An 18,931-nucleotide genomic window follows, 5' to 3' on the forward strand; every position below is an offset into this window, starting at 1 on the left:
AAGTGAATGGGCGAGGATCTGGCAGATGGAGTATAACGTTGACAAGTGTGAGGTTATCCACTTTGGAAGGAATAATAGTAAAATGGACTATTATTTAAATGTGAAAAATTACAACATGCCACTGTGCAGAGGTACCTGGGGGTCCTTGTGCATGAATCGCAAAAACTCAGTTTGCAGGTGATCAAGAAGGCAAATGGAATGTTGGCCTTTATCGCGAAGGGGATGGAGTATAAAAGCAGGGAGGTCTTGCTGCAATTGTACAAGGTACTGGTGAGGCCGCAACTAGAGTAGTGAATGTAATTTTGGTCCGCTTATTTGCGAAAGGATATATTGGCCTTGCAGGGAGTACAGAGAAGGTTCACCAGGTTGATACCGGAGATGAGGGGGTTAGCTTGTGAGGAGAGATTGAGTAGATTGGGCCTGTACTCGTTGGAGTTTAGAAGGCTGAGGGGAGATCTTATAGAGACATATAAGATAATGAAGGGGCTAGACAGGGTAGGGGCAGAGAGATTCTTTCCACTTAGAAAGGAAACAAGAACTAGAGAACACAGCCTCAAAATAAGGGGGAGTCAGTTTAGAACAGAGTTGAGGAGGAATTTCTTCTTTCAGAGGGTAGTGAATCTCTGGAATTCTCTGCCCATTGAAGCAGTGGAGGCTACCTCGTTAAATATGTTTAAGTCACAGGTAGATAGATTTCTGATCAATAAGGGAATTAAGGGATATGGGGAGCGGGCGGGTAAGTGGAACTAAACCACTATCAGATCAGCCATGATCTTATTGAAAGGCGGGGCAGGCTCGAGGGGCTAGATGGTCTACTCCTGCTCCTATTTCTTATGTTCTTATAAGAGAATGGAGTTTCTGCAAGACTAACCCACTATGTAAACAAGTAAAGTTTCACTATTGGATCTAACAATGAGAATAAAACACAGCAGATAAAAGGGGTAAAAGTAGGGGAACGACTAAGCAATAGTGATCATAATAATAATATAGATCATAATAATGGTCTTTAAGATGACCGAAGAGAATACAAACATGATGAAAAACAAGTTCATAGTTTGGAATAAAGATGATATTGAGGGGCTGAGAATAGAACTTGGGAAAATAAAATGGGCAACTATATTGTTAAACAACAATGCAGATCAACATTTCAAACAATGTTCAACAGAGTGCAGGGAACATAAATCCCACAAAAAAGAACAGTAGGCACTAGTGGGACTCCATGAATGAATAAAGAAATAAGGGAATAACTGAGGGTTAAGAAAGAGGCAATGATTAAGTACATGGGTAGCAGAAGAGTCCACGATAAGTGATGATACACGTACAATTGATATAAATATATATCGTTTCTTCTTGTTTAAGGGGAATGTTTAACATTTCAGATTTTTTTCCTGCAGGCAATGAGTATGTTTGGAAACACTTCGCTCTAAGGTGTAAAAACAAGTTAGTTACTCATTTCAGCTAGGAATGTGTTACTTTCATTGAGCACACGGGCTTTTACTTATATCAAAAGATACCTTGGGAGATTGATTGACAGGGTCATGTGATACTGAACGAAACTGGGACTGTGCAGAGAGAAAGGGGTTTTTGCTGTTTGGAGTGCAGCTCTGCAGCTGAAGTCGCAGGCATGTGCAGGTGGTTCCTGATAATTCTCTCCACAAAACCTCTGAAAGTTTCAAGACAGTTAACACACTTTATAGCAATTTTATGTATGGTTGGTAACTGCATTTAATTTTACAGCTGTAAGAAGAATGTTGCTCATTTGGAAGTGAAAGTGATAAGCTAAAAACTAGTCACTTCCTTTCGATTATGAACATTGTTCAACTGTTAATAGTTAAGCTGTGTCATTTGAAAGAGTTATATTTTAACTGTGTTATTAAATAAAGTTTGTTTTACTATAAACAGTCCGATAATAGTCTGATGTACTATATACAGTCCGAAAGACGTGCTGGTTCGGTGCATTGGCAGTGCAAAATTCTCCCTCAGTGTACTTGAACAGGCGCCAGAGTGTGGCGACTAGGGGATTTTCATAATAAACTTCATTGCAGTGTTAATGTAAACCTACTTGTGACATTAATAAGTAAACAAAAAAAAATCCCTAATTTGTCAGTGGAATCATTCCTGGAAGGAAGTATCCTTTCCTCACACTTATGCCAAAATAGAAAAATTGTTGGGTCTAGTCTGGTTTCCCAATGTAATTTGGGATTCTGGTACAGCACTCTAACAAGAAAATCTGAAAAGATTTGGAAAGAACTCAAAATACAATTCGGAGAGCAAAGAGAAACAATGAAATGAAATCAGGGAACATGAAACAGAATAGTAACATATTTTGCAGACAATAATTTAAAAAAGGAAGATTGTGATGAGAATAGGATCATTTGGGTTAGACAGGATAATACCACAGGGAATGATAGAGATCTGGCAGAAATAGAACATAGAACATTACAGCACAGTACAGGCCCTTCGGCCCTCGATGTTGCGCCGACCAGTGGAACCAATCTAAAGCCCCTCTAATCTACACTATTAATATTAAATGACTATTTTGCTTCAATATTTACCAAGGCAGTAGAATGAGTAGACGTGTCATTGGATAATGAGATAAGTGCTTTAAAATACAAAAAGGGAATGAATTGAATAAACGAAACAAACTTAAAGAGGATACAGCTCCTGGTCCAGATGGATTCCATTCATGAATTTTAAAGTATAGGAAAAAACTGCAGAAGCATTACCACTCATACTTTAATTCATCAGAAAAAGATTGCACTGCTAAAAAGTTGACAGAAAGCTCATTCTTATATTTAAGTAGGACAGAATATGATCGGTGACATTAACATCAGTAGTAGGAAAAATAATGGAATCCTTACTAGAGAGTAGAAGAATATCTAGAAATGAGAAATAATGGGTGAAATTTTCCAAAGTGTCAGCTCAGGTAGGAAAGACAGTGTGTAGCCCGTCTATGCTAATGGCTTTCCCACCACATTTTTTTGACACTTGGAAAATAAAGTGAAGGACAGGTCCCACAACATCACAATGGTGCAATCTGCCCCACCAGAAACATCGGTATTTAGATTTTAAAATATATTTAAAAAAAATAAGAGGAATATCTCACAGCATAGTCCACTCCCAGCCCCTTACCACTGAACCCGGAACCCCAGGCACCCTCTCCCCAGCACTGCCCGGGCACTACTGTCTCTCCCCTGGCAGCTGTACATACCTGTGAGCCTCCAGCAAGTTCTGTTCACCAGGTGCACGTCATGGCAAATCTTTGTGATTCACATCAATGTGAATGGACAGTCTAACGTGGGGGCTAATATCAGACGTAAATGCCTGATTTGCATATTCAAGTCGATTTAAATTGGGATCCCAATTTAATCGGCCATGACCCTGAGCACCTGGGGGCTTCAGTGGCCCCGGTTCTCCCCCCCCCCCCCCCCCCCCACCCAGCTTGGTCATGGCACCTGGTCTCCACTACTGCAGAGCAGTAATGATCCTTGCCAGCATGATGTATTGCCTGTGAGGGGGGAAGCATCTGGAAGCTGCCATGCCAAACGCATTAATGCCATTTAAATGAAGGCAATCCTATGTAAATAGGCTTTCTGCCCTTTCTGGGAGTAGGTACACCCACAGTGCTGTTAGGGAGGGAGCTCCAGGATTTCAATCAAGCGATAGTGAAGAAATAGTGATATAACACCAAGTCAAGATGGCCATTAGATTGGAAGGACACAAGCCCCCAGATGTTAGTAAGGGAGACTTTGCAGAGTCAACAGGGCTGGGTGTGCCACTGTCATTTCCAGTGTCTAGTTCAATGCCAAGTGATCTGTCTGGTTTCATTTCTTTTAGGCTTCATAGATGTTTGATACAATGGAGTGGATTGCTTTGCTCTTTCAGAGTCAACTACATTGCTGTGGGTCTGGAGTCACATGTCGGCCAGATCCAGTAAGGATGGTGGATTTCCTTCCCTAAAGGAAGGAAAATGTCCCAAAAGGGTATCATATGGGTTTTTCGACAATCGGTTCATGGTCACTATTACTGAAACTAGCTTTTTTTTCATTCCAGATTTATTAATTAAATTTAAATTCCACCAGCTGCCATGGTGGGATTTGAACCTGTGTCCCCAGAGGATTAGCCTGGGCCTTTGGATTACTAACCTAGTTACATTACCACTGCACAATCATATCCATCTTCCATACATAAAAGATATGCTGTAAATTGGCTGCCGTGTTTCCTACAACAGTGAGGACACTTTGAAAAGTACTTCACTGGTTGCAGAGCAGGGTGCTAAATCCTGAGTTTTGAAAAAACACTGTATAGATGCAGATCTTTTATTCTTTTGGATGAGTTTGTTTGCTTTTGTGTCCTTGTTTCTGAGGTTTACCTGGACTTTAACCTTGGCTACATTAATCCCGGTTAGCTGTAAGGGGGTGGCTTTTCTTGGACAACTTCAGATTGGAATTACTTGAAGGAAGGAGATGGTTATGATTTAAATGTAAGACACAAAATATTTACTTGGAGATTGCACAGCACACTCCACCCATCCTCACAGTGTAATGTACAGTCTAAATGTATAGTTTTAAAAAAACATTTCTATTAGCATTGATCGTGTGGTCAAAGGCTCCTTATTACCATTTCACAGGAAGTGTCTGAGTGACAAGAGTGAGATGTCAGTTAAATCTTCACCATATCAGGCTTTGTAAAATAGCTGAAGGGATTTTGAATCAAGGCAAATAATCAGTAATGTCCTGTGGTGTTTCCAATTTCCACTCCCAGTGTCCCGCAGACATTGAAGCTGGGTACTGTTTCGTGTACAGTAGCCACCCACTGGAGCAACGCAACACCTTCGCAGTGAGAGTCAGCAGGGAGCTCAATCAAATGAGATGAAAGGGTCTCACAACCAAGTTCACCCTCACCCTTAGAAGCTCGTAGGAGCAGGATCCCTAGCTGAATATTCCCTTCCCTGACCCAGCAGCACTGAAACCAAACATAACCTGTCCACTAGCCTTACAAACCACCAAATGGCACATCTGTGACTAGGGTGATTTGGGTGAGGATAGGTTAATCCAGTTGTGAGGGTGGCTACCTACTAATGTTAAACAAGGCAGAAGTCAGACTATAGGGGAGAGAGAGACAGATTGGAGTCCTAACATATTTATAAAGTAAGGTCATTAATGTGTGGCTATCATAGAATATAACAAAATGCAATTTCATGTGAAATACAGCACCTCTGACAGTGTAGTCCCGTTCACTCTACAGAACTGTCAGTCTAGGTGATGTGCTCAAGTCTCTGATGTGGGACTTGAACCCTTTATCTTCTGACTCAAGATGAGAGAGTATTATCCACCTCATCAATTAAATGAATTTGATTTTAGTTACTGTGAATGAGTGACTATTTATTGGGGAAAATTTAGATGAGAGCTTCACACCCCACCCATCTTGATGGGGATTCCCAGTATTACAGCTGGTGCAAACCTCAGGCTCAAACGCACACAACATGTAAAAGCATTAAATTCTTCATTAAAATAATACAAAATTTGCTAAAATCCGCTAATTTCCTCCTTTCTTGAAGGCTCAGCTTGCATGGCCATCCCAACAAAGCTGACCCACTTTATGTCAATACAGTTGGGGGTGGCAGGCTAATCGACCATAGAGGGCATCACAGCCAGGTCCAAGCCAATTCTCAGGTGATGAGCACACAGAGAAATCTTTCTCAGGAACTCGGTTGATTAACATCCCATCCTTCCTAGCCTGGAGTTGACCAGTATGCAATGGTCAGTCTTTGCTTAGATGGCAGCACTCTCATCCTCCAGTCAGAAGGTTGTGGCTTCAAGCTTGACTTTAGGACCTGAACCCTTAATCTAAACGGGTACCTGAATGCAATGCTGAGGGACTGTGGCACTGCCCTATTTTACATGAGATACTAAAGCAAGACTATCTGTTCAAGTACTTATTAAAGGTCCTAGACCACGATTCAAAATGTAAGCGGTTCTCCTGTAGTCATAGCCCAAATACATCTCTCCATTAACATCTCCCCAAAACAATATCTGGTCATTGTTCTTACTGCTGAGTACAAAGTGACATTTGTCTACGTTACAACAAAAGCTGCACCTCAAAACATCAATCTGGCTATAAAGTGCTTTGTGATGTCTCAGACATTTTCTAATTGCAAACTCAACGCTCCTATAGTTATCCAGTCCCTCAGTTTAGAGAAAAGGGGAAGTCAATCAGGGTTCCTGCTCCTGATCACTGCCCAGTGACCCCTTCCGAAAAGCAAGTGCTGGACTATGACATCCTGTGTAATGAATCACTGACACGAGTGAAGAATAGCTGCTGCTGAAGGGTAACGGAGGGTAGGTGTTGCCTCTTAAACCCCAATAAGAAACAGGAGAGAGTGATATTGGAGCGCCATCAGTCAGACTCCTCAGCCAGCACTGCTGTGTTAACAGCATCCCTACTCGCTGGGGGGCTCAATTGTTATTGGTAATGGAGAGAGGACGGCACCATCAGTCACTTTGAAACACTCCTCATTCAGTCTTGATACAAACATTGTGTTCAGCTGAACTTCCTCATCATGCAACAGCCCAGGAAGCTCCATCTTGCTGTCAGCAGTCAACTTTGTGACTCGATATTATCATAGACTTTAATAACATCCTGATATTCATCGATATGTTCAATCAAGCAAAACGCTGCCTCCAAATCTGTGTCTGTTAGCAGGACAGTGGTTGTAGCAATGAATTCTGGCCCAGCTGTAATGGTCAGCAATCCCAGAGCGTTCAACCTCTCTCGTACCTCTCGCAGTGAAGTCATGTCAGAAACAAACTGAAATACAATATTAAAAAAAGCACAAGATGTTACAGACAACTCCCTGGCATGGTGGCAAAACTTCATACCTGCCTGATGTAGGAATGCTGCGATGTGTGTAAATTTATCATGCAGTATTCGATCTGACACATAACAGTCTCCATTTGGTGCTGAGTAACCTGACCATAGCCAGTGTGGTTCCTGGAAGGTGAGCTACCATCAGCCATAGATCTTTGGGCCCAAGTTCAAAACCAGCCCAGACGAGTGTAACCAAAGTCTTCTCTGCCCTCCATGAGGCTCTGACCTTAGATGTGAAACCAAGGCCCTCTTCATTAACTGCTACCGAGGCACAGTATCACATCAGTGACTGAAAAAACAGAAGCATGTACCGAACACGATGCTATACCTGTCCTGGGAGCGTTTGTCCTGGAACCCCTCCCCAACAGCACTATGGGTGTACCTGCACAACAAGACTGCTGCAGCTCAAGAAGGCAGCTTATCACTACCTTCTCCAGGGCAACTAGGGATGGGCAATAAATGCTGACCTAGTCAGCTATGCTCTCATCCCATAACTTAATTTTAAAAAGCTATCTAACCTATTCTGGGAGTGTTTGATGGGGACAGTGTAGAGGGAGCTTTACTCTGTATCTAACCCCGTGCTGTCCCTGTCCTGGGAGTGTTTGATGGGGACAGTGTAGAGGGAGCTTTACTCTGTATCTAACCCTATGCTGTACCTATTCTGTGAATGTTTGATGGGGACAGTGTAGAGGGAGCTTTACTCTGTATCTAACCCCGTGCTGTCCCTGTCCTGGGAGTGTTTGATGAGGGACAGTGTAGAGGGAGCTTTACTCTGTATCTAACCCCGTGCTGTCCCTGTCCTGGGAGTGTTTGATGGGGGACAGTGTAGAGGGAGCTTTACTCTGTATTTAAGCCCGTGCTGTACCTGTCCTGGGAGTGTTTAACAGGGACAGTGTCAAACTGTACCTGTTCTGGAGTGTTTGACAGGGACAGTGTCAAACAGTGTTGAGGGAGTTTTATTCTGTATCTAAGCCCGTGCTGGATATTTATAAATGGTACAAGTCAGTTTTCGATTCTACAGAGCTGCATGTGAGAATACTGACACATAGCACCCACATTACACAGTGACATCCTTTACAAAATGAGTCAAATCTACAAGACCTGTACTCACCTTCAGGATCACTTTGTCGTCTTCATCATCCTCCTGTTTAACATCCTCAGCACCTGCTTCAATTGCCAGTTCCAGAGCACGTTCCAACTGAATCTCCTGACCATCTTTATCCAGACTGTTCACTGTCACCACACCTTTCCTTTCAAAGCAGTGGCGGGCACCCTCACACAGTGCTCCCCTGGCAATGACAACACACCGTGATGGATATATACCTACAGATGAAAGCTGATCTAACTCTACCAAGACTGCATTTGAAACATCAGAATTTTCCTCCTTTAAACCAATAAATTCCATAGAATCCCTATTGTGCAGAAGGAGGCCATTTGGCCCATCGAGTCTGCACCAACTCTCTGACAGAGCATCTTACCCAGGCCCGCTCCCTTGCCCTATCCCTGTAACTCCACACATCTACCACAGCTAATCCACCTAACCTACACATCTTGGGGCATTAAGGGACAATTTATTATGGCCAATCCACCTAACCTGCTCATTTTTGGACTGTGGGAGGAAATTGGAGCACCCAGAGAAAACCCACATAGACATGTGCAAACCCCGCACAGTTACCCAAGGCTGCAATGGAACATGGGTCTTAGGAGACAGCAGTGCTAACCTCCGTGCCATGTTCTGCTACTTAAAATACGGTGACACATTGGTTAGCACTGCTGCCTCACAGCGCCAGGGACCCGGGTTCGATTCCTGGCTTGGGTAACTGTCTGTGCGGAGTCTACACATTCTCCTCGTGTCTGTGTGGCTTTCCTCTGGATTCTCTGGCTTCCTCCCACAGTCTGAAAGACGTGCTGGTTAGGTGCACTGACCAGTGATTAGCATTGCTGCCTCACAGCGCCAGGGACCCGGGTTCAATTCCCGGCTTGGGTCACTGTCACTGCGGAGTCTGCATGCTGTCCCCGTGATTATTTTGCATTCCTCCTTCCTTTTTGCTCGTTCATTTTCTATTCTTGCAATGTTTTTATTTTCTTTCACCGTGAAGACTGATAGAAAATACTTGTTCAACTGTGCTATTTCCTTCTTTCCCATTATCAATTCTCCTGTCTCACCCTCTGAGGGACCAATGTTTACTTTAGCTACTCTCTTCCATTTTATGTACATGTAGAAGCTCTTTTGTCTGTTTTTATATTTCTTGCTATTTCTAAAATTTTCCTGGTCTCCTCGCCCGCCACGAATCTTCACAGCAATGTATACATTTCCTTTCAAATCCATAATTTCCTCAGCTTCCACTGATGATGCATCCTTCTTGTGTGTTATGATCAGAGCCAGGGGCACAGTGTCAGGTGGGATCGGGGGGGGGGGGGCACAGTGTCAGGTGGGATCGGGGGGGACACAGTGTCGGGTGGGATCGGGGGGACACAGTGTCGGGTGGGATCGGGGGGACACAGTGTCGGGTGGGATCGGGGGGACACAGTGTCGAGTGGGATCGGGGGGGGGCGCAGTGTCGGGTGGGATCAGGGGGGCACAGTGTCAGATGGGATCGGGGGGGCACAGTGTCAGGTGGGATCGGGGGGGCACAGTGTCGGGTGGGATCGGGGGGCACAGTGTCAGGTGGGATCGGGGGGCACTGCGTCAGGTGGGATCGGGGGGGCACAGCGTCAGGTGGGATCGGGGGGGGACAGCGTCGGGTGGGATCGGGGGGGCACAGCGTCAGGTGGGATCGGGGGGGCACTGCGTCAGGTGGGATCGGGGGGGCACTGCGTCAGGTGGGATCGGGGGGGCACTGCATCAGGTGGGATCAGGGGGCACTGCGTCAGGTGGGATCGGGGGGGCACTGCGTCAGGTAGGATCGGGGGGGCACAGTGTCAGGTGGGATCGGGGGACACAGTGTCGAGTGGGATCGGGGGGGGCGCAGTGTCAGGTGGGATCGGGGGGACACAGTGTCGAGTGGGATCGGGGGGGGGCGCAGTGTCAGGTGGGATCGGGGGGACACAGTGTCGGGTGGGATCGGGGGGGGGCACAGTGTCGGGTGGGATCGGGGGGGGCGCAGTGTTAGGTGGGATCGGGGGGGGCGCAGTGTCAGGTGGGATCGGGGGGGCACAGTGTCGGGTGGGATCGGGGGGACACAGTGTCGAGTGGGATCGGGGGGGGGCGCAGTGTCAGGTGGGATCGGGGGGACACAGTGTCGGGTGGGATCGGGGGGGCACAGTGTCGGGTGGGATTGGGAGCTGTCAGAGATCGGAGCATCGTGTCTACACCACCCCGCAGAAGCTGTGTAACCTTCTGGGGGAGGCAAACACACAGGGTCAACAAGAGGAAAAACCTGTGGAAAATTCCCATCCAACCCAGTCAGACAATAGAAACCAGTCCAGGAACTCACTCGTTCTGTTTGCTTTATATTCCAAACCCAGAGTGCAGAGGTAAAGGATGGTATTCTAACAGAATCTCAATCCCCACATGGGAAAAGATTGCTTCTCCACACGACTGGTATTGATGGGATACGGATTTAATGAGCAGCACAGGTTAGGTACTTCTGAGGCTGTATAAGGCTCTGGTCAGACCCCATTTGGGGTATTGTGAGCATTTCCGTATCTAAGGAAGGATGTGCTGGCCTTGGAAAGGGTCCAGAGGAGGTTCACAAGAATGATCCCTGCAATGAAGAGCTTGTCGTATGAAGAACGATTGAGGATTCTGAGTCTGTACTCGTTGGAGTTTAGAAGGATGAGGGGGAAATCTTATTGAAACTTACAGGATACAGTGAGGCCTGGATAGAGTGGACGTGAAGAGGATGTTTCCACTAGGAGGAAAAACTGGAACCAGAGGGCACAACCTCAGGCTAAAGGGACAATCCTTTAAAACAGAGATGAGGAGGAATTTCTTCAGTCAGAGAGTGGTGAATCTGTGGAACTCTTTGCCGCAGAAGGCTGTGGAGGCCAGGTCATTGAGTCTCTTTAAGACAGAGAGAGATAGGTTCTCGATTAATAAGGGGATCAGGGGTTATGGGGAAAAGGTAGGAGAATGGGGATAAGAAAAGTATCAGCCATGATTGAATGGTGGAGCAGACTCGATGGGCCGAATGGCCTAACTCTGTTCCTATGTCTTGTGGGTACTGAATGGAGTTTGTGAAACAGTTCCGTGAAGATGGTTACTCAGGCTGTTCTTACCCGTTTTTGTTCAGGATGCTCCTTAACTCCTGATGTGACCGGCTGTTGTTGTCTGATAGAACTTCAATCAGCAGAGATGATCCCCCTGGACCTCTTCCTTCGTACAGTGAATAGGTTGAAGTCTTGGACTTCTGGAAAAGCAGGCAATAAGAGGGGTAAGGAGCAATGTTACACCTGAAGCATTTATAGTAAAGGGTAGTATACAGTGCACCATGTGTCACACAATAAGCACACTGAATGCCACTTCACAAGCTCCATCTCTCCTGTTGACAGGAATGTTCCCAACTCGGTTTCAGCCACACGGCTGTCGAAAGCAGACATAGAGGAAAAATTACAAGGAAAATCAATATCAGATTGCAGCGGTGTGCCATTTGCTTGCACAATGCCCTATACACATCTTCTCAACTCAGGAAGAGACCAAAAGGACATGAAGAGAGAGAAGAACACAATATATTCTTACCCTCAAGAGGGACAGTCATGGTTCCGCTGCTAGCATTCTCTGAAGACTGTGTTTAACTAGCACAGTGAGAGTTTTAACAACACCAGGTTAAAGTCCAACATGTTTATTTGGTAGCAAATGCCATTTGCTACCAAATAAACCTGTTCGACTTTAACCTGGTGTTGTTAAAACTCTTACTGTGTTTACCCCAGTCCAACACAGGCATCTCCACACTTTAACTAGCACTCCAGAGATTTAAGTACACAATCCGGTCTGATACACTGGGGTACAATTCGGGCGTAATTGCACTGCCAGAGGTTCCATTTTCGAGATGTGACACTAAACTGAGATTCCATCTACACTTCCAGGTGGACGTTAATGATCCCATGGCACTATTCTGAAAAAGAGCAGGGAGTTCTCCTCGTCAATATTCATCTTTAAACTAACATCACTAAAGTCTGGTGATATTACTGAGTGTGGGATCTTGCTGTGTGCCAATTAGCTGCCACATCTCGATATTGCAACAGTAATGACAATCCAAATAAAGTACGTCATTGGCAGCAAAATTGTGCGCGTCACCCTGAGCTTGTGAAAGGCACCACAGAAATGCAGGTCTTTCTTCTTTTTTCTCACAACAAAAGCCCGCAGCAGAAAAGGTTAAAGCTTTAACTATTTGCAAATCAATGTCTGTGCTCTTCCACTGGAGGCTGTGAGAAAATTGCACTGAATCCACCATAGAGTTAGATAATTTAGTGGCACAAAGATGTACAGGTTAGGTGGATTGGTCATATTAAACTGCCCCTTAGTGTCAGGGGGACTGGCGGGTTAAATATGTGGGGTTACGGGGATAGGGCCTGGGTGGCATTGTCGTCGGTGCAGGTTCGATGGGCCAAATGGCCTCCTCCTGCACTGCAGGGATTCTGTGAATTCCCAAATTCAAATCAAATAAACTTTACACAGATGAGCAATGCAGGTGGGTCAGATAAAGAAATAAATCTCTGCCAGCATCAGGGAAGCTTTGGAAGCTGGAGTGTGATATGTATTACATATTAGAAAAAGAGAGTCTCCTTTTCTTTGAAAACATTCTAGGGATTAGTTCTCGAGACAAATTTAACGATAAGTGTCCGGTGTAGGAAGTCTGTCCACGATCAACATCCTCGGGAGTTACCATTGACCAGAAACTGAACTGGACTAACCTTATGAATACTGTGGCTACAAGAGCCAGTCAGAGGCTACAAATCCTACAGCAAGTAACTCACTTCCTGACTCCCCAAAAACTGTCCACCATCTGCAAGGCATAAGTCAGGAGTGTGATGGGATAGTCCCCACTCGCCTGGATTACTGCAGCTCCAACAACACTCAAAAAGCTTGATATCATCCAGGACAAAGCAGCCCGTTTGATTGGCACCCCTTCCACAAACATTCACTCCCTCCGCCACTGACGCACAGTGGTAGCAGGTACACTGCAGGAACTTATCAAGGATCCTGAGACACCACCACCATCTAGAAGGAAAGGACACATGGGGACACCACCGCTTGGAAAGCCCCCTCCAAGCCACTCACCATTCTGACTTGGAAATATAGCGCCGTTCTTTCAGTCGCCTGGTCAAAATCCTGGAACTCCCTCCCTAACAGCACTGAGGGTGTACCTACACCACATGGTCTGCAGACGTTCAAGGCGGCAGTTCATCACTATCTTCCCAAGGGCAGTTAGGAATGGGCACTGAATGCTGGACCTAGCCAGCGACGCCCACACCCCATTCATGAATTTTTTAAAAGTGACAATGCAGAGACAGTAACTTGACTGATCCATTTGCTCAAATGACACTATTCAGGGTCTTGAAAGCCATGCAACAATAATATAGGAGTCTGTGTAATATTGTAGACCAGTGCTCCAAATGTAGCTGAGTATTACCATAAGACCATAAGACATAGGAGCAGAATTAGACCACTCGGCCCATCGGGTCTGCTCCGCCATTCAATCATGGCTAATATTTTTCTCATCCCCATTCTCCTGCCTTTTCCCCATTACCCCTGATCCCCTTATTAATCAAGAACCTATCTATCTCTGTCTTAAAGACCTCAATGCCTTGGCCTCCACAGCCTTCTGCGGCAAAGAGTTCCACAGATTCACCACACTCTGGTTGAAATTCCTCCTCATCTCTGTTTTAAAGGATCATCCCTTTAGCCTGAGGCTGTGCCCTCTGGTTTGAGTTTTTCCTACTAGTGGAAACATCCTCTTCACATCCACTCTATCCAGGCCTCGCTGTATCCTGTAAGTTTCAATAAGATCCCCCCTCATCCTTCTAAATTCCAACGAGTACAGACCCAGAGCCCTCAACCGTTCCTCATACAACAAGCTCTTCATTCCAGGGATCATTCTCATGAACCTCCTCTGGACCCTTTCCAAGGCCTGCACATCCTTCCTTAGATATGGGGCCCAAAACTGCTCACAATACTCCAAATGAGGTCTGACCAGAGCCTTATACAGCCTTGTATTCTAGCCCTGTCGACATGAATGCTAACATTGCAGTTGTCTTCCTAACTGCCGACTGAACCTGCATGTTAACCTTAAAAGAATCTTGAACAATGACTCCCAAGTTCCTTTGTGCTTCTGATTTCCTAAGCATTTTCCCATTTAGAAAATAGTCTATGCCTCCATTCCTCCTTCCAAAGTGCATAACCTCACACTTTTCCACATTGTATTCCATCTGCCACTTCTTTGCCCACTCTCCTAACCTGTCCAAGTCCTTCTGCAGCCCCCCTGCTTCCTCAATACTACCTGGCCCTCTACATATCTTTGTATCATCTGCAAACTTAGCAACAGTGCCTTCAGTTCCTTCCTCCAAATCGTTAACGTATACTGTGAAAAGTTGTGGTCCCAGCACACCAGCAGTCACCGGCTGCCATCCTGAAAAAGACCCCTTCATCTCCACTCTCTGCCTTCTGCCAGTAAGCCAATCCTCTATCCATGCCAGGATTTTACCCTTAACACCATGGGCTCTTAACTTATTTAACAGTCTCCTATGCGGCATCTTGTCAAAGGCTTTCTGGAAATCTAAATAAATCACATCCACTGGTTCTCCTTTATCTAACTTCCTTGTTACCTGCTCAAAGAACTCTAACAGATTTGTCAGGCATGACCTCCCCTGGACAAAGCCGTGCTGACTCATTCCTACCTTATCATGTGCTTCGAAGTATTCTGCGATCTCATCTTTAATAATCCTCTAAAATCTTGCCAATGACCGAAGTCAGGCGAACCAGCCTATAATTTCCCGTTTGCTGCCTCCCTCCCTTCTTAAACAGCGGTGTTACATTAGTTACTTTCCAGTCCTCTGGCACCCTCCCTGCCCCCAGTGATTTCTGAAAGATCACACATGCCTCCACCATTTCCTCAGCTATCTCTTTTAGAACCCTGGGGTGTAGTCCATCCGGTCCAGGTGATTTATCCACCATCAGACCTTTCCACTTCCCCAGAACCTTCTCCTTAGTGATGGCCACTACACTCACCTGTGCCCCCTGACTCTCCTGGAGCTCGGGCATCCCACTGGTTTCTTCCATCGTGACTGACGCAAAGTAACTATTCAGTTCCACTGCCATTGCTTTGTTTCCTATTATTACTTCTCCAGCCTCGTTTTCCAGTGGTCCAATCGCTATTTTTTGTCTCTCTCTTACTTTTGTATATTGAAAAAAACTCTTGCTATCTTCTTTTATATTACTAGCTAGCTTACACTCATATTTCATCGTCTCCCCCCTTATTGCTTTTTTAGTTGTCCTCTGCTCGCTTTCAAAGGCTTCCCAATCCTCTGGCTTCTCACTAATCCTTGCCACTTTGTTTGCTTTTTCTTTTGCTTTTATGCTGTCCTTGACTTCCCTCATCAGCCATGGATACCTCGTCCTCCCCTTAGCATGTTTCCTCCTCCTCGGGATGAATTTCTGTTGTGCCTCCCGAATAACTCTCAAAAACTCCTGCCATTGCTGTTCCATTGTCTTCCCTGCTAGGTTCCCTTTCCAATCAACTCTGGCCAGCACCTCCCTCATGTTTTGTAGCTACCTTTAGTTAATTGTAATACCGTTACATCTGATTCCAGCTTCTCCCTCTCAAACTGCAGGGTAAATTGTATCATGTTGTGGTCACTGCTCCCCAAGGGTTCCTTCACCTTAAGTTCCCTAATCAAGTCTGCCTCATTACACATCATCAAATCCAGAATTGCCTGTTCCCTGGATAGGCTCTGTCACAAGCTGCTCCAAAAACCATCTCTTAGACATTCCACAAATTCCTTTTCTTGGGATCCACGACCTACCTGATTTTCCCAGTCCACCTGCATATTGAAGTCCCCCATGTTTATTGTAATGTTGCCTTTTTGATATGCCTTTTAATCTCCTGATTTATTTTCTGCTCCACATCCTGACTACTGCTAGGGGGCCTGTACATAACTCCCATCAGGGTCTTTTTATTTTTGCGATTCCTCAACTCTACCCACAGAGATTCTATGCCTTCTGATCCTAAATTGCTTCTTGCTATCAATTTAACTTAATTTCTTACTAACAATGCAACCCCGCCCCCTTTGCCCATCCTTCCGATAGGACAAACAACCTTGGATATTTAGATCCCGGCCCTGATCCCCTTGCAGCCACGTCTCTGTGATGCCTACAACATTGTACCGGCCAATTTCAATGTGCGCAACAAGTTCATTTACCTTGTTCTGTATACTGCACGCATTTAGATACAACACCCTCAGTCCTGCATTGACCAACTCCCTTCTCATACTTGTCACCTTTTTTGCTCTGCTTGAGGTTAGATTCCTACCACCTTCCATACTCTCTGTTCTATTACATGGTCTGGAAACTTTACTAACCTCTCCTGAGCCCTCAGCTCCATTAACCTGCACTTCTACCCACTCCTTTAACTTTGATTTTCTAATTTTCCACACAACTGAACCCTCCCCCCCCACTATTTAGTTTAAAGCCCTATCTACAGCCCTGGTTATATTCGCCAGGACTCTGGTCCCAGCACGATTCAGATGAAGACCGTCCCATCAGAACAGGTCCCTTCTTCCCCAATACTGGTGCTAATGCCCCATGATTTCAAACCCATTCCTCCCACACCAATCTTTCAGCCACGCATTTACCACCTTAATCTTATTGACCCTGTGCCAATTAGCTCGTGGCTCAGGTAGTAATCCAAAGGTTATTACCTTTTTGGTTCTGCTTTTCAATTTAGTTCCTGACTGTTCATACTCCCTCAGCAGAACCTTTGTCCCTGTTCTACCTATGTCATTGGTACCTACGTGGACCATGACAACTGGGTCTTTACCCTCCCACTTCAAGTTCCTCTGAAGCCAAGATGAGATATCCCGAACCCGAGCACCAGACAGGCAACACACTCTTTGGGATTCTCGATCCTGGTCACAGATAACAGTGTCAATGCCCCCATCTATATTGTTCCCAATTACGACTACATTTCTTTTTTCTCCCCTCACTTGAATGGCTCCCTGCACCATGGTGCCGTGGTCAGTTTTCTCATCCTCCCTGCAGTATCCGTTCCCGTCCACACAGGGAGCAAGAATCTCGAACCTGTTGGACAAGTTCAGGGACTGAGGCTCCTGCAACCCTACCTCCGGGATCCCTCTACCTGCCTCACTCGCAGCCACACCCTCCTGTCCCTGTCCACTGGCCGAATTCAAGGTATTTAATCTAAGGGGTGTGACTGCCTCCTGGAACACAGCGTCCAGGTAACTCTCCCCCTCCCTGATGTGTCACAGCGTCCGGAGCTCAGAATCCAGCTCATCCACTCTGAGCCGGAGTTCCTCAAGCAACCAACACTTACTGCAGACATGCCCACTGGGAACCACAATGGGGTCCACCTCATGAACACATCCTGCATGAACAACACATCACCTGACTCTCCATCACTATTTTATTTAATTAGTTTTTAATTTGGGTTTTAAATTTTAAAAAACTTATAGATCTCCTTATTACCTCAGTCTCAATTCAATTTCTAACCAGTAATTTAAATGGGTTTGTACAGGTCCCTATAAGCCAATCAAATCACAGCCCCCTGTGATGTCACTGTTTTAGTTTTTTAGTCCAAAATCACTGTCAGTTTCAGAGAATCAAGAGTAATCCTTACTCACCAATCAGCGCTCGCTCTTACTCACCAATCAGCACTCGCCCTTACTCACCAATCAGCATTCTCCCTTACTCACCAATCAGCGCTCGCTCTTACTCACCAATCAGCACTCGCCCTTACTCACCAATCAGCACTCGCCCTGACTCACCAATCAGCACTCGCCCTCACTCACCAATCAGCACTCGCCCTGACTCACCAATCAGCACTCGCCCTCACTCACCAATCAGCACTCGCCCTTACTCACCAATCAGCACTCGCCCTTACTCACCAATCAGCACTCGCCCTTACTCACCAATCAGCGCTCGCCCTTACTCACCAATCAGCATTCGCCCTTACTCACCAATCAGCGCTCGCTCTTACTCACCAATCAGCGCTCGCTCTTACTCACCAATCAGCATTCGCCCTTACTCACCAATCAGCACTCGCCCTTACTCACCAATCAGCGCTCGCTCTTACTCACCAATCAGCATTCGCCCTTACTCACCAACCAGCACTCACCCTTACTCACCAATCAGCACTCGCTCTTACTCACCAATCAGCACTCGCCCTTACTCACCAATCAGCACTCGCCCTCACTCACCAATCAGCGCTCGCCCTCACTCACCAATCAGCGCTCGCCCTCACTCACCAATCAGCGCTCGCCCTCACTCACCAATCAGCGCTCGCCCTCACTCACTAATCAGCGCTCGCCCTTACTCACCAATCAGCACTCGCCCTTACTCCCCAATCAGCACTCGCCCTTACTCACCAATCAGCGCTCGCCCTTACTAACCAATCAGCACTCGCCCTTACTCACCAATCAGCGCTCGCCCTTACTCACCAATCAGCGCTCGCCCTTACTCACCAATCAGCGCTCGCCCTTACTCACCAATCAGCGCTCGCCCTTACTCACCAATCAGCGCTCGCCCTCACTCACCAATCAGCGCTCGCCCTCACTCACCAATCAGCACTCGCCCTTACTCACCAATCAGCGCTCACCCTTACTCACCAATCAGCGCTCACCCTTACTCACCAATCAGCGCTCGCCCTTACTCACCAATCAGCGCTCACCCTTACTCACCAATCAGCATTCGCCCTTACTAACCAATCAGCGCTCGCCCTTACTCACCAATCAGCGCTCGCCCTTACTCACCAATCAGCGCTCGCCCTCACTCACCAATCAGCGCTCGCCCTCACTCACCAATCAGCACTCGCCGTTACTCACCAATCAGCGCTCGCCCTTACTCACCAATCAGCGCTCGCCCTCACTCACCAATCAGCGCTCGCCC

The 18,931-nt window shown here is 46.2% G+C and overlaps 1 protein-coding gene across 2 annotated transcripts in view; it reads right to left on the reverse strand.

Moving 5' to 3' along the window:
- Positions 1–1,467: 1,467 nt before the first annotated feature.
- taco1 (translational activator of mitochondrially encoded cytochrome c oxidase I) overlaps positions 1,468–18,931 on the reverse strand; it is a 36,227-nt gene continuing 18,763 nt past the window's right edge. For both annotated transcript variants that reach the window (XM_078223722.1, XM_078223723.1), the window contains exons 4-6: positions 11,092–11,222; positions 7,982–8,159; positions 1,468–6,810 (exon numbers count right to left, since the gene is read on the reverse strand). In XM_078223722.1, the coding sequence (XP_078079848.1) occupies positions 6,601–6,810; positions 7,982–8,159; positions 11,092–11,222 (519 nt within the window). In that variant the 3' untranslated portion in view covers positions 1,468–6,600. The remainder of the gene's footprint in view (positions 6,811–7,981; positions 8,160–11,091; positions 11,223–18,931) is intronic.

Source organism: Mustelus asterias, chromosome 11 (assembly GCF_964213995.1).
Source record: "Mustelus asterias chromosome 11, sMusAst1.hap1.1, whole genome shotgun sequence".
Classification (NCBI taxonomy): domain Eukaryota; kingdom Metazoa; phylum Chordata; class Chondrichthyes; order Carcharhiniformes; family Triakidae; genus Mustelus; species Mustelus asterias.